Below are 15,578 nucleotides of genomic sequence, written 5' to 3'. Positions count from 1 at the left end.
TAAAGTCAAAAAGCGTAGAGATGAGAGAAAGGCTCCATTTAATCCAAAAGTATCCATTTAAATTATGTTACTGATTACTCACCTTTGCTGCCCCATAAGGATATATTCTCGGTGTTCCCTCCCCAAAACAATTAAGGAACAACATGGCTATTGTTAGAGGATAGTAAACCAAATAACTAATGTACAAATACTGATCTTCTGGCTCGCCGAACCTCTGAACATAGAGTACCTCTGTTCTGAACTGTGGCGCTCCACAAACGGCACAAAGCAACCAGAACGTGAATAAGGTACCTGAAGATTGTACTCCGAAGAACTTGTTGTAGTAAGCAAGTACTCCGGCTAGTACCTGAAATAAACATTTTATTGTTAGATAATATACTTACTTATATATATCATTGCGATGGAGTTATACATTTTATAAAACAATTGTTGGATTTCGGGGTTAAAATACTATATTTTTACTTTTATTTGTAGCTTGAAGGAGCCATTCATTGATTTATTAGATAGTTATAAAATATTTCAATATCGGCAATTGGCTTTACTTTTTATACTTACGAAAGTAATTAGTTTACAAAAAGGCATGTAAACATCCACTTTGCTTAGTACTTCTCCACCTGCACTTGTAAGAAAATCGCTGGCGCTAGTGGCACAAATCAACGCGGTTATAAGTATTTTCAAAGTATTCTTCCAGTTCCATGGTATATCTTTGTTGTGACTAGCCTTCATATAGTACACTTCCAAAGGAGCCAAGAGCCACAAAAAGGCACAGGGAAGCCACACTAACGCCGTTTTCTCGAAACATCTTGTAAAGTCCGGCGTTTCTGAGTACCAGGTGATATTGGTATCCTGAAATACAGTTAAAGTTAAATCAGAGGGTATGAATGATGATAAAGGGTATTTTTGACTTTTATACAGTGTTTAAGATATTTAGACCGTACTGCAGGTAAAACTCTGTATCAGGGAAAAGCAGAATGTCCACTGGTGAAACAGATAGGGACTTAGGCCTAGCAAGACATTTATCCAAGGTAGAGGTGGGAATTCTAGTTCCTTGAAAGGAACTAGTTCCTTAGTTACCTTAGAACTAGTTCCTTAGTTCTCTAGTGCGGAACTAGGTCCTTAGTTTTAGTTCCTCCAGAGGAATAGTTCCTTGAACTAGGTCTTTAGTTCACAATAGTTCCCGACTAACATTGACATCCCCGTTGCTTGCTAATGGATTTCGTTGTCAGTCAGAACTATTCACAGTATGATCTACATAATTTTTATAATGTACGAAATATAACGAGACGTGTAATTGCGTATGTTAAAAACATATAGATAAGTTTTATCACAGATAAAAAAATTAAAAAAGAAACTCAAATCAGAGTTTCAAAAACTATATCACAAATCAATTGAAGCAAATAATACGATAATTTTACGAAAAATTGCTTTTCTTCCCACTTTAAGCTTTTTGTTATTGTCTAAAAATTCAGAATATCTACTTCGTTTTATAAGATATTTATTAAATTTAGGGACCTAAAGTGAAACATTACCATAAAATATTCAAAGAACAAACTAAAAATCAAAAACAGTATCCACGATAATTTTCTGTGGTAATTACACCGACTGTGTAATTACTGACTGTCGTCGCCTTGTATTATATTTTGAATCTGCCGACTGAATAGATTCCCGTGAACTAGTCTTTTAATTAGTTCCTCTCAGTCCTTCCGGTCCGGGACAGGTAACTTACGGCTGGCGCTTCTCTCCACTCCCGTCTATATAGCGTCGGGCTACGATCGCGCTGCCCGATCCGTGCGTAAACTAGCCTTTTATTTAGTTCCTCTAGGTCCGGATCCGATAACATACGGCTGGCACTCCCCACTTCTGCCGAGCATCGGGCTACGATTGCGCTGGCCAATCCGTCGCCGTCGCATATTATTATTTATATCGGTCATAGTCTCGATCCCGGAATAGGTCTTGAGGAACTAGTTCTTTGAGAAACCGGGAACTAGTTTCTCTCATTCCGGGGTCGGAATAGTTCATTGGAACTAGTTCGTTCACGAACTACACACCTCTAATCCAAGGACCTAATCTAAAACCATAAAGGAACTGCTAATGTTTAGCAGGAATGAAGTGCGGATTATAACAGGTCTCAACCTGAAAGTTTTGCTGCTGGCTCTGCTATAAAGATTTTGAAACAGCGGAGCACATATGTCACTGCGAGGCTCTGGATCGCAATCGCGACATTTTTTATTTGGGAAAGTAAGGCTATAACCGGAACTATGCTCCCAAGGACCTGCACAAGTTAGTGCAGGGTACATGGAAGTATGAGAGTGGGTGCAACACAGTAGGCCTTAAAGATTGCTTTTAGGTTTTCAGGCACAGGACGGCCCTTTTTTATTGAACAAAAGGATATTTAGACATATAGGGGAAACAATTTAATTTTAAATTTATCAGAAATTTTTATTCTTGATAAATGCCTCTGTATCTCATCAAACTTCTAATGAACAATTAAAAATTTAAGTACGTTGTTTGGATGTGTTTGGTTTTTAAATAAGGCTTCAAAAATAATAAATTCACTAAAAAAGTAAAGTGATCGAATTTTCCAAAATACGTCAGATAATTACTTAAAAATAAATTGGTTTGGTATGAAAAGTGGATATTATATTTCCACTTAAAATAATCGACTTTTTATACTTTTTGAATATAAATTTTATCATATTTTTTTTTTGAGTACCATCACTTAAGTAAGTTTTTGTTGTAGTAGTTTAGGCTAGGTTAAGTTTTTGTTGTTAATATTTTCTAGTATATAAGACAATTTACAAAATATCTGTTCTGCAAATACTATTTTTTTATTTTTGGCTTACCCAAAATTTCGATCCACAAAACTTATCTAGATCTGGATTGTCCAAACTAATCATTTTGCTTACTGTCGGGTCTCATGTATATCTGGAAAAGATGAAACAAATTAGAAATGAATAAAGTAACGAACTTTAAATTTGTAAGAGTCACTGAAAATTTATATCTATGGGTTTTACAACCAATGGATTTTTTATCTAAAAGAAATTGATTTTTTGTTAAATTTATGTTAAGCATTACTTTAATATTATTTTATTAAATGTCTCAAATAGTTTTTACATCATTGTTAGTTCCTTAAGTCCAGGTCTATAGAATATTTGGTACCATATTGCCATATTGTGAATGTGTATTCCGTCGTGAACCTTCATCTGCATGGTCTGTATTTTAATGCATGCGACAGAGATAAATATAAATGACCGGCTGCCATAGAGAGAGACGAAATAAAAAGCGGCATACAATGTTGCCGGTTTTTACATGTGTAGGAAAGTATGTGTAAAAAATAACTATTTTAAAAACTTTCATGTATATTACTGAAATGAACAGTTTTAGTAAAATGAGTAACTAATTGTGAAAAATAAACTTCCAACCCTAGATGCAACATTTTTACTTGTGCCGTTTGAAATTTTGATGCAAAATCCGGCAATACCGCATAGAATAAAAATATCAATCCAATTTTTCTCTCTTTTTATTACATTTTATTTTTCATTAAACTGTATACATCACTGTCTTACACATTGTATATCATATGATTGAAAAAAAAATGGTAACAATCAATGAATGACTCTCTAGGCGTTCAATTACTACTTGAAAATAAAGAAGAGTACGAGTCAATTAATGACGCCCTGAGCTTGACCTCGCCAAAATTATCATCGACTGATATTCTCCAGCCGTCCTTGACGCCGTTTTTTTTAAATACATACATGTTACTTTTTACTACTATGAACTGTATAGTAATTCTTGCTCATTTAGAAAAACAGATTTTAATCTAATCCACTATCAAGGAATTTTAAAATTACATATCTATTTTCGATTTTTTCAATAATAATCTTCAATTACTAAATAGTAATTATCTAATAAAATAAAGGCACTGTTTTATTCTGAAGATGTACTAGAAATTTGTCTATAGTCTATTATATTTAAATATGTTATCAGATATCAATTAAGTTCATTAAAAATCAGTTGTTTATTTAATTTTACATTATTGTAGATTGTCGTTGATAATTTTTACGAACAAATATGTAAAATATGTTAATTTTTTTTATTACGAAATAACAATTTGATGTAATCAAGGATGAAGAAATATCTTTTAAGTAGTATTCAATACGATGAGAGAGATAGCAAAATAAGTAGTTATATATTTTGAATGTCCAAACTGTATAAAATATTGTATAGATAATGTAAAATACATTTAAAGAATATTATATTTTATAAAAGAGAAGCAACTGTGTATTATAAATTATATATTTATCACACAGAACAAAACATTAAAATGTAATAAGTAAATTACTGGTTTGGCAATGGACATGATGTTGCATTTTTAATAGATATATGGATTTTAGAAACAATGACAGAGCTTTAATATTGACCGCCTCAAATAGGAACAAATTATAATCAAGGTCTTTGATATTTTCTTTCTTATAGAGAGATCAAAAATGTTGTGCATATAATTGACAAGGACAGTTTAAAATTATTAAACTTTAAAATTGATGACATTTCAAATGAACAATAATAATAATACGTCTTTATTAAGAATGCAAATATTTTCAGGGCTGGTAGATTCGATAAAAGAATAGTATAATTGTTTTATTAGGAGTAAAAATGACACTTTTTGTGGTGAGGTTGTACGTTTGACGACATACAGCTAAGGCAATAAAAGTCATTTTTACTCCGAATAGAACATGCTATTTTTTTCAAATGCCACAAATCATTTTTTAAACAATTTCAAACGTTCCAAATATAAAAAGATTTAAAAGTCATACCGTGTATGTAATTATATATCGGGAAACTATGGTTACGCTCGTTGAATTTTACACTTTACAGTTTAATAATATATTTTCGTACTTTTATGCTTAGGCGTAGGCGTTAAAATGATTTTTTGATATTGTCAATCACGTCGCAAAAATTAATACTTTTGTGACGTTTGAAAAAGACATATTTTCTCTTTACCGTTTTTCAAATAACCGAGTTGAAAGTTTAAAAAAATGATTTATTTAAAAAAAATTGAGAGCCACCGATTTTTTTCTGTATTTGCAACCCTTTCAGTGTCGTAACCATAGAGATAAGCCCTAACCATGGTAATATCAAAAATTAAGAAATTATACCGTGGAAAAATTTATTGTGAACAGGCAGCTCTAAAAAGTTTTCTAAAATATACAGAAACATTTAAAATGCACGATTATGACATGTTTTGCGAAAAAAACCTATAGACGTATTCCTGGGGTCGAAATATACCATCCCTAAAAATATTTGCACTTATTTAAGACTCACCCTGTATATGAACGGCTTCTAACGGCGACATTACATTTCTAATGAACCAATTCTGCCAATGCTGATTATTTATACAGGGGCATTATAGTATTTGACAAAAACCTTAATAATATTAAGGTTTAACCTTAATAATATTAAGGTTAAACCTTAATAATATTAAGGTTACCTTAATAATACTAAGGTTACCTTAATAATATTAAGGTTTTTGTAATTTTAAAACATAATATGAAATAATATAATATAAAAATAGAAAGGGAACATCACTATTTAACAAAAATGATTCATTATATTTATCACTTATTAGAATTTTTACAGGATATTATCTAAGTTTTAAAGTACGGCTGTAGCTGTATTTGTACGATGGATTATGACATGTGTTTTTTTTTGTTTTCTGATAAGAACTATTAAATCTGAAAGCTAGGTACTGATATGTGTTTATGACACCTATTCAGCAATAATCCTTTTGAAAATTTACACAGAGATGATTATACAAAATGCAACGCAAATCATTGTGAGTGATATTATAAAAAAAAATTGGTAAAATATTTATAGCTATGTTAACACATCGTTATAATGTAGCAGTTCGTTATACAAACTATCCTGAATCCACATACTGCTTAAAATTATTATACTTAGTAGATATTATTCTGTGAATTAAATATTTGGACTGGTAAAAATAGCCATTGATTTAGAGTGAAATAATTAAAAATAGGAATTTAATGACTAATTAACAACTGTACGCCTATATTGTTTGAAACTTATAAATTGGTTATACCTACAGGGCGAGTCTTAAATAAGTGCAAATACTTTCAGGACTGGTAAATCTCGATAAACGAATATTTCCTCTTTTTTACCGTTTTTCAAATAAGTCCAAAATAAACGAGTTATTCAACTTTGAAAATTAAAAAAAATATTTATTTTTAATACATTTTGAGAGCCACTGGATTTTTTCTGTATTTGCATCACCTTTTAGTGCCGTACCATAGATTAAAGCCGTAAACTGTGGCAATGTGGCAATATCAGAGATTAAGAAATTGTACCGTGGGAAAATGTGCGGTGACCACAGGTAATTCTAAAATATACAGAAAAATTTAAAAGAAAATGCACGATTTTCAACATCCTTTTTTGCGAAAAAAAACTAATAGACGTGTTCCTGTTGTCAAGTATCTATAGCTGTGTATTTGTGCAATGGTATATTATCACAGATGTACGTGTTTTTTCGTTTTCTGATAAGAACTATAAAATGGCTAAATACTTTATTTATTAAATTAGTATTATATTTCTATTTTTATAAATAGAAATAGAAAGGGAACATCACAATTTGACAAAAATTATTCGTTATATTTATCACTTATTAGAATTTTTACAGGATATTATCGGAAGTTTTAAAGTAAGATTACAGTTAGGGTTGGAACCTTTGGTGTTGAACACAGCAAAATAAAACACTAAATCACCACAATACACCAAAACAACTTTTACTTTTACACTGGATACTTTTAAAACTGTTTTGATGTATTGTGGTGATTTAGTGTTTTATTTTGCTTTTAATGTAAGGCTATTTGCTGTATTTGTGTGTGTTTATGACACGTGTTTTTTTTATTTTCTAAGGGACTATTAAATCTGAAAGCTGAATGTTACTGCGATGTGTTTATGACACCTACTCAGCAATAATCCTTTTGAAAATTTACACAGAGATGATTACACAAAACGCAATGCCAAATCATTGTGAGTGATTTTACATTAATATATTTTATAACTATGGCCAACTATTTATAACTATGTTAATACAGATCGTTATAATGTAACAATTCGTTATGCAAACTATATTTAATTCACACTGCTTAAAATTAAAGTAAAATAGCTAACATTATGTGAAATAAATATTTGGGGTTTTGATAAAAATAGCCATTAAGGAGTGAAATAAAAAAAAAGCTATTGGAGTGAAATAGTGAAAAATTGGAATCTAGTGACTAATTAACTTTTATTCTTAGAAACTTATAAATTGGTTATATAGGGTGAGTCTTAAATAGTGCAAATATATTCAGGGCTGGTAGATCTCGATAAAAGAAACATATTTTCTCTTTACCGTTTTTCAAATATTTTCACTATTTTAATATTCAAGTTTGAAAATTAAAATATTGATTTATTTTAAATAATTTTTTTTTCTGTATTTGCATCCCTTAGGCCGTACCATAAAGTAAAGCTATAACCATGGTAATATCAAAGATTAAGAAATTATACCGTGCGGTGAACAGGTAGTTCCAAAAAGTTTTCTAAATTATACAGGAAGATTTAAATGAAAATGCACGATTTTCAACATTTTTTTTTAAAAAATAACCTCATAGAGTTATAGAGAAATATGACACCCCTAAAAATATTTGCACTTATTTAAGACTCAACCTGTATAAATAAATCATTATTGTAATTTAATAAATAAAAATGTCAATGGACAAATAATTGGCAATAATTTTATCTCTTTTTAAAAACATTACAAATAATTTAATAAATGAGAATGTAAATGAACTGCTACTTGCAATTATATTGTTTTTTGTATTCGAGATGAATGAGAATATTGTTATACAGTTATAATTAGTTTTATTGTGCAATATTTTTTAATAATGTTCATAAATATATTATGCATATACATATATTTATGTTATATTTTATTTTTAGTAAATTTATGTTATTAACCATGATCTAGTAGAATAAATATAATGAAGGTAATCTTAAAATAGTTTACTATGAAAATTTGATATTTTTTGAAAAAAATTTTTTTTTTTAATTTTTAGTTTAAAAAACATACTATCTTGATAATATGAGTACATACAACATAAGTAGTTTTCAAAATTTATGCAAAAAATCATTTTTATTTATTTTAGTAAAATAACTGTGTTATTTTGGACTTGTTTGAAAAACGGTAAATAGAAAATACGTTTCTTTTATCGAGATCTACCACTTATTTAAGACTCACCCTGTATTATTTTCGATCCCAATTATTTATGTTATAGCAGTAAGTAATAAGTAACTATTAGTAGCAATTTTATTGTACTTATATCTAATATAATTAGAGATAATTTATCAGGTACTTAACAAAAAATAATAATTAGAAATCACGAAACAATTAATTATTCTGATTATGTAAAGAGTAATATTATATAAATAAATAAATTACTAACCTTTGGTGTGTGAAATTCCAATATTTCTTCTATTTTCTAAAAACAGATTCTAAAACATAACAAACACAAGTTAATAAAATGGAAACCAATTAAAAAGTCTTTTTTTACATACATTCACATTAAAGAAAACTACACTTTTCATTAATAAATATTCAGCCACACAATATATTTGTTTCCAATGAGGTATTTTTGTAAAAAATATATCAACACCTACAGGAAACAATATAAATCGATAAAAAATAAAGTCTAATAAATTAAATAAAAAAATAAATAAAAAAAAATAGTAAAAAAGTCTTGTTTTCTAACCTACATTGATTCGTACACTCGTAACCGCGCGCGTTGTAATGATCTGACAGGATGAATCCTCTTTTAATATATATTTCGTTAAATTTGCGATAAGTGAGATACCTATTTACCAAGTATTATGTTTTATGTTTATTATTAGATACAATGTGAAGTTCAGTAGCGTTACTTTATTATTATGGTTTGTGTATAAAAATATTGTTTTTTAAGTAACATTCAATAATGTTTGCAGCTCGAAACTCGAAGATGTGAATTAGAGGTGGGCAAAAATTGAACGAGCCGTTCATTTGAACGATTATTAAAAATGAATCGTGAGATTCGATTCACTGCTTGCAATCCGGTTCGTTCAATTGAATCGTGGCCAGCACGGATCCATAACATTTGAACGATTAGCCGTAAAAAAGAATCGTGAGAATTGAATCGGATCACAATGCGATCGATCGTGCGTTCAAAGAGTCGTGAAAATTGATTCATTGCTTACAATACGGTTCGTTCAATTGAATCGTGGCCAGCACGGATCCATAAGATTTGGACGATGAGCCGTAAAAAAATTGTGAGAATTGAATCGGATCACAAGGAATCGTGGCCAGCACGGATATTTATTTATTTTCTGACATTGTCATTCGTTTTGACACTTTAGTTTTCTATTACGAGTTTTTGGTTTAAATGAACTGTGTTGTGATACTTTAAGCTTAAAAAAGAGAGTATTTAGTATTATTGTGAATTGACGTGATGGTTTATTCTACTGCAGATAAAGTTGAGATAATTGAAACTTTCTTTGGTCATGACGGATGTGAGAACGGCACAGTTATTTAATGACCTACATCCAGTTAAACATGTCAATAAAAAGTACGTGCTGGAATTAGTAGCTAAATTTAGAGAAATTGGAAGTGTTCTTACAAAGAAGCGAGAAGTTCCGCCTGGTGTAGTTAACAATGAGGCGATGCAAATAGTAGTTCTGGGACAAATCCATCCCGAACCAAGAATGAGTGTTAGACAATTGGTAACAGCCGCAGGAATAAGTAAGAGTAGTGTTTACAGGATACTGAAGTTCCACAAATTCCATCCTAACAAACTTCATCTGGTCCAAGAATTGAACGAATATCCAAGTAGCAAAATTACGTTGTTCAACGTAATCACAACGTCGCCAGGAGCAACCCAACGTTGCCGGACAACGTCGAAGCGACGTCTAAGCGACCCATATTTGCACCAAAATGGTGGATGTTTTTAGGGTCGCTACAACGTCGCCAACGTTGGCCAAGTTGTTTTTCATGCCGATTATCGATATTTTGAGGTTAGAGTTAAAAATATTAGTCGTCAAATATTACTATATTCAACCATGGGGAAACCAAATCATTGATTTCGATTAACTTAGAAATAACTAGGTGAATTTAACTTCGAGAAATCTGCAAAGTTTAGAGATGTCGGCAATCGAAAGTGACCATGATACTTCGAAATATGACAAAATCCCTTTTTGATTTCCTAGTTTTAATTTTAAAATTATAGTTTACTTGGTTAACCTAACTTTTTTTTTTAATTTTGAGACAAATATACGAAATCTATCAGGAAAATTAGCTTACAACCCTAACAGATACACCTTTTTAACGAGATTCGCAGTATTTTCTGGTTTCTGATATTTTATTCGATTCGTCCACAACGGACGAAAAGATAAATCGTATTAAAATAGCGGAGTTGCCTAAGGAAACCTTTAAAATACCAATATAGTACATAAGGTGCGGTAACCGACCTTTGGGTCACCTATGTCAACCTTTGGTTCAAAAATTGACGCCTGCTTTGACGAAATAGGAACTCTGAACCCTACCGACATCTAGGAGGTAAATAAAAAAATCCTTCTTACAGTGCTCTTTTTTACCTAGGAACAATAAAATAAACAAGAAAACTGGGTTATGCTTCGGTGGTGGTGGTCACATACACGTTAATAAGATCGCTGACATTAGATCAGTATTTCTATTTATTTATTCTTAAAAAAGCCGTATATACATTTTATACAAACAGTTTTGTTGGTGTTTGAAGAATTGTGCGTGCATCTATCGGCAGCCAATTTATATTACTGATATTTTATACCACAGGTTTACAGCTGAATGGGATATATTATTTTGTACACTACACTGACTTAAAAATGTTATATTTTTGTCGAAAGAACGACAGGATGAACTTCAGTTGACTGCTCTTCTGGAGGATCATTATTCTCATAGTATTCCTCTGTTGTATGTTGTATGGCCTTCAGGTGTACTGTTATTTATTTCTATAGTATCCATTGATGATAAGCTGCCACTAGTAGCACTATTACTTTTCAAAATTGAAGTGGACGTTCCTTCGATACATGATTGCGAGGATGTGGATGACGAACCTAAACTCGTTATTTCCACTTCATTTTTCGGATACTCACTTGCCCGCTGACTTTCTTCTAAATACTTTTTCTTTTTTCTATAAAAAGTTGTAGAGTATTTATATACTTTTTTCCTATACATCTTCTTTTCGCTTTACACAGTAACCACAGAAAAAATACCTATTTTTTGAGGTTAAGTGTAGATAGTTCCGCTTCCACAACAAAAATCTATATCGTCGCGTTCGTCGACGTAATCCAACGTAGTAATTGGTTATAATTTTGAAGTTGCTTTGGGTCGTTTAATGAAACGTTGTATTACGTTGTAGTTAGTATGTACTTACACTCGTAATTTAAAAGTACGTTGCACAACGCTGTACTATGTTTATTATTCTATAGTACAATAGACATGCCTTCTGGCGATGTAATGACAACAGTATAAAACCCAACTTCTAATAACGTTTATCAACGTTTATCAACGTTGTTAAGGGTCAAAATATACGACTGTTTAAGTGCAACGTCGTAGCGACGTTTTGGCTACGTAATTTGAGATTTGGATATGCATAGGGTAGGGAAAAGTACCAATTTCAACGTTGCGCTTAGTCAAAACTAGTCGGAAGTCGGAATTTTGTTACTTGGGGATGATTACGACAGACGATTACAATTCTGTGAAGAACTAAGTGAAATGTTCATTGCGACTCCACGTTTTCTTTTCAATATGTGCTTTTCGGATTAATGTACATTTTTCCTCAATGGAACAGTAAATCGCCAAATTCTCTCGCCACTGGTCTGATACCAGTCCTAAAGAATTCCGTGAGGTTCATACTCAGGATCCTGAAAAAAATAATGTGTGGGCTGGAATCTTTGGCGACTGTCTAGTTGGCCCTTTCTTTCTGGATGGAAATCTAAATGGAAATATGTATCTGGATCTTTTGGGAAATGCCATAAATCGCAGCATTACACATATAATTGAGAATGAAGATCACTATGACGAAAATCAACTTGTGTTTCAACAAAATGGAGCTCCTCCACACTATGCTGTACGTGTGCGGCAGTATCTTGATGAACATTTCCCGGTCGGTGGAATGGCCAGCTAGGTCACCGGATTTGTCTCCGCTGGATTTTTTTGCTATGGGGGCATCTCAAAACAAAAGTATTCGCCACGCAACCGGAGACAGTAGAAGTAGTACGTCAAAGAATTGTACACGAATATGCGGTTTTAACACCCGAAATATTAAACACGCCCGAGAACGCTTTGAGTAGAACCTGTATTTGCGCTGGAAGCAGGGGGTGCTCAATTCGAACATTCAATCAAGTAATTGTTTCAAAGCAGGGTACTACTTTTTGTGTATTATTCCCTAAGCAAAATCTTGTTGATTTAAAGTAAATTTCTTATTTTAGACCTCATTTCGATTCCTGTACAGGGTGTCCCATTTTGGTTGAAATCATACGGTATCTCCGTTATTAGTAAAGATAGGAGGATGCGGTTTGCACAAACCTGTCCCACTTTTTTGTCAAACGGAAGATGCTGCAAACAAAATTTTCATAGCCTTCTTCGTTTCTGAGATACAGGGTCTTAAATACACGAAAATTTTGCAATTTGGGACACCCCCTGTATCTCTGTTATTGTTAAAGGTATCGAGAAGGTGAAAACTGTTTATTGTAGAACTTTTTACGTAGAATACAGTGGCGTAGACTGGTTTTCTACGAAAAAAAATATTTTTGAAAGTATGAACTAAAGTTAGGTTTTTTCAAATGAAACACCCTGTATATTTATAAATAATATGATCTATCTTACTATGAAGTTCTCAAAAATGTATATCACTCTATATTTATTTTCAGTATTTACTGCAATATTTAAAATATATCATTTTCTTATTAGTAGGCCGTGATAAATATCAAAAAAAAAATAAAATGGTAGGTATTTACTAAAATAATCTACACATATTCATATTTTATTTGGGATTAATATATTACACTTTTGTGTTACTGTTACCACTGAATCTGTGAATATATTTTTCTTTTTCTTATAACGAAATTTATTATAACGGGATGCGTTTGCAAATATCTAAAAGCTTGCATTATTAAAGCATTTTTCAGGTGTTCGACATTGTTGTAGTTGCCAGGATATACTTCATATTTCAAAAAAAACCAAAATCAGAAATCGAGAACGAACAAATCCGGGAATCAGTGGGGCCATCATATGGGTTCATTGGTTCCATATGTTGGGATTAATTTATTCATTTGAGAAATAACAATTTAGCAAAATTCTAATATTTTCAAAGTTGTGAGCTGGAACCTCATCTTGCTGAAAGTATATTTCACGTAAATTAGCTAAAGGAATATCTAAAATTTCCTGTGCGGTAGCTTCCAAGATTTACAAATAGCGGTAGAGAGTTAAGTTTCCCTAATATATAAAGAATTTATTAGTGGCTTCCAAAATAAAACAAGAGACAGATAGCAGTATACTTTTAATAATTCCTTAGTTTCATCATTTTTCAATCATGGCCTACTAATAAATATGATATTTTAATAAAAACTTTTAAATATTGCAGTAAATAGTGAAAATAAATATAGAGTGAAATATATTTTTGAGAAGCTTATGGTAAGTCAGATCATATAATTCATAAATATACAGGGTGTTCCATTTAGGAAAACATAACTTTAGTCCATATCTTTAAAAATATACTTTTCGTAGACTGACAGACTACGCCACTATATTCTACGTAAAAAGTTCTACAATAAACAGTTTTCACCTTCTCGATAGCTTTAACAATAACAGAGATACAGGGGGTGTCCCAAATTGCAAAATTTTCAAACCGTACCCTTCTATCTTCACTATTAACGGAGATACCGTATGATTTCAACCAAAATGGGACACACTGTACAATTAATCAAATATCAAAGCATCTTCAATTTATGAAAAGTTTATTTTTCAGCCGGATTCCAATGTGACAAAAACTCCAAAAATGAGACGGCGCTAAAAAGAGGCTTTAATAACCTTTCGGATGATGTGTTACTCGACCCCGCATTACATTTAAGATTTTAAGGGTGGATGTCACCCCCGCATGGGGTTTGAATTAGGTGCTTCAAAAATAGTCGCATCTTATTTCCCCTTCGAAAATAAAGTTGACGTGTTTCACCGTTTTGTCCTTTTCACACCAGAAATGACTTTAAATTGCCTTGTTTCGTTTGAAATGGGACACCCTGTATAATAATATGTTCTGTTGAAAACTGGTATTAAATAGTTTTGTATTTTATTGTATATTGACTCATAAAGGTCGGAAATAGTAAAGTATATTTAAACATTTCATTAAATACGCGTTAGAAGTGTAAAAATAATACAATTTGGGATGGCACACACCATTATATAATTATTTACGCTTGTAGTCCTTGTTAAATACACTGTGATTCATATTTACGTAATTTTTTATATAGATCGAAAGAAAACTATTTCATAATTACGATGGGAATTAGTCAATGATGTCATATTATGCAGTGATGCAGACCAAAGAATATACCTAATGCAGACTGAAAAATCCTTTTAAAATTTTTGGACGGAAATTATTATGATTGACATTTCATAGTACTATTACGTAATTCATATCGAAATTCATGTACGACATCTCTCGATAATGTATGAAACAACCATTTTCTAGCGATTTCAGCAGCAGTCGATGGTGAAGATCGTAAGGTGGCACTCTAATGACTTCGTAAATTTCTCGTATAAAATGGAAACGCATAGATGGAAACGGAACTTGCAGAACAAATCAGAAGTGATAAGCCATCAAGCTATATTCTAAGCCATCAAGACGGGAAGAGCCAATTTTTGAATAAATGGTGAAATTGTAATAAATCGATTGGATGCAATCGGAAATTAGTACATAATCGTTGTTGCAGTCGGAATATTGCATTGACAACACTGTTCCGCTTTTTCATTATGAAGGATTTGGGAATCCCGAGTGCTAGTGAAACTATATTGAACGAATTAGTTTTGGAAGCCACTTCTGTCCATATTTCCTCAAAATTGGAAAACTGAACGAAACAAGTAACATTCTAACACTTCAGCTTATATTCATTGTTTAGTCAAAACGAACAAAAGTGGAACTAGCTTTCAGTTTCATTGAAAGTATGAATATATTGTTCAGTTTAACTGAAAACGTAATCTTGCATTCATTGAATCAGTAACCCTACTTCTAATTTTAACCCTACTATTTTTCCCGTTTCGTAAATCTGGGAACATCAGATGCTGCGCCACTTAGTATCTTCCTGTCTCTGCATATTTTATGAGAAGTGTACGTTTGCACATCGTTTCGTGTAGTTAGTGTCTTTTTATGCTCGTATGCGAAGTGCCAGTCCGCGCGCGACCGTTTGTTATACTCTTTTTACATCAATAATTTTATAATGCCGAACAAGGTACGTTATTTTAC

General features: G+C 31.6%; 2 protein-coding genes across 7 annotated transcripts in view; one reads left to right on the top strand and one right to left on the bottom strand.

Annotated features, from left to right (window-relative positions):
- Positions 1–15,578, bottom strand: part of LOC115880247 (multidrug resistance-associated protein 1-like) — a 54,297-nt gene that overhangs the window by 17,839 nt on the left and 20,880 nt on the right. The window contains exons 1-6 of one of the 6 annotated variants that reach the window (XM_030897421.1): positions 8,809–8,850; positions 8,611–8,708; positions 8,499–8,547; positions 2,844–2,925; positions 556–846; positions 83–346 (exon numbers count right to left, since the gene is read on the bottom strand). In XM_030897421.1, the coding sequence (XP_030753281.1) occupies positions 83–346; positions 556–846; positions 2,844–2,897 (609 nt within the window). In that variant the 5' untranslated portion in view covers positions 2,898–2,925; positions 8,499–8,547; positions 8,611–8,708; positions 8,809–8,850. Of the gene's footprint in view, positions 1–82; positions 347–555; positions 847–2,843; positions 2,926–8,498; positions 8,548–8,610; positions 8,862–15,578 lie in introns of those variants that run through there. The other 5 variants (XM_030897422.1, XM_030897423.1, XM_030897420.1 and 2 more) reach the window with 5 other exon arrangements.
- Positions 1–15,578, top strand: part of LOC115880249 (PIH1 domain-containing protein 1-like) — a 59,103-nt gene that overhangs the window by 23,684 nt on the left and 19,841 nt on the right. The gene's annotated exons all lie outside the window — the stretch shown is intronic.

Source organism: Sitophilus oryzae, unplaced genomic scaffold, assembly GCF_002938485.1.
Source record: "Sitophilus oryzae breed Bouriz unplaced genomic scaffold, Soryzae_2.0 scaffold_1620_pilon_pilon, whole genome shotgun sequence".
Lineage (NCBI taxonomy): Eukaryota > Metazoa > Arthropoda > Insecta > Coleoptera > Curculionidae > Sitophilus > Sitophilus oryzae.
The sequence above is the reverse complement of the archived record's forward strand: the minus strand, read 5'-3'. Positions and strand labels throughout refer to the sequence as shown.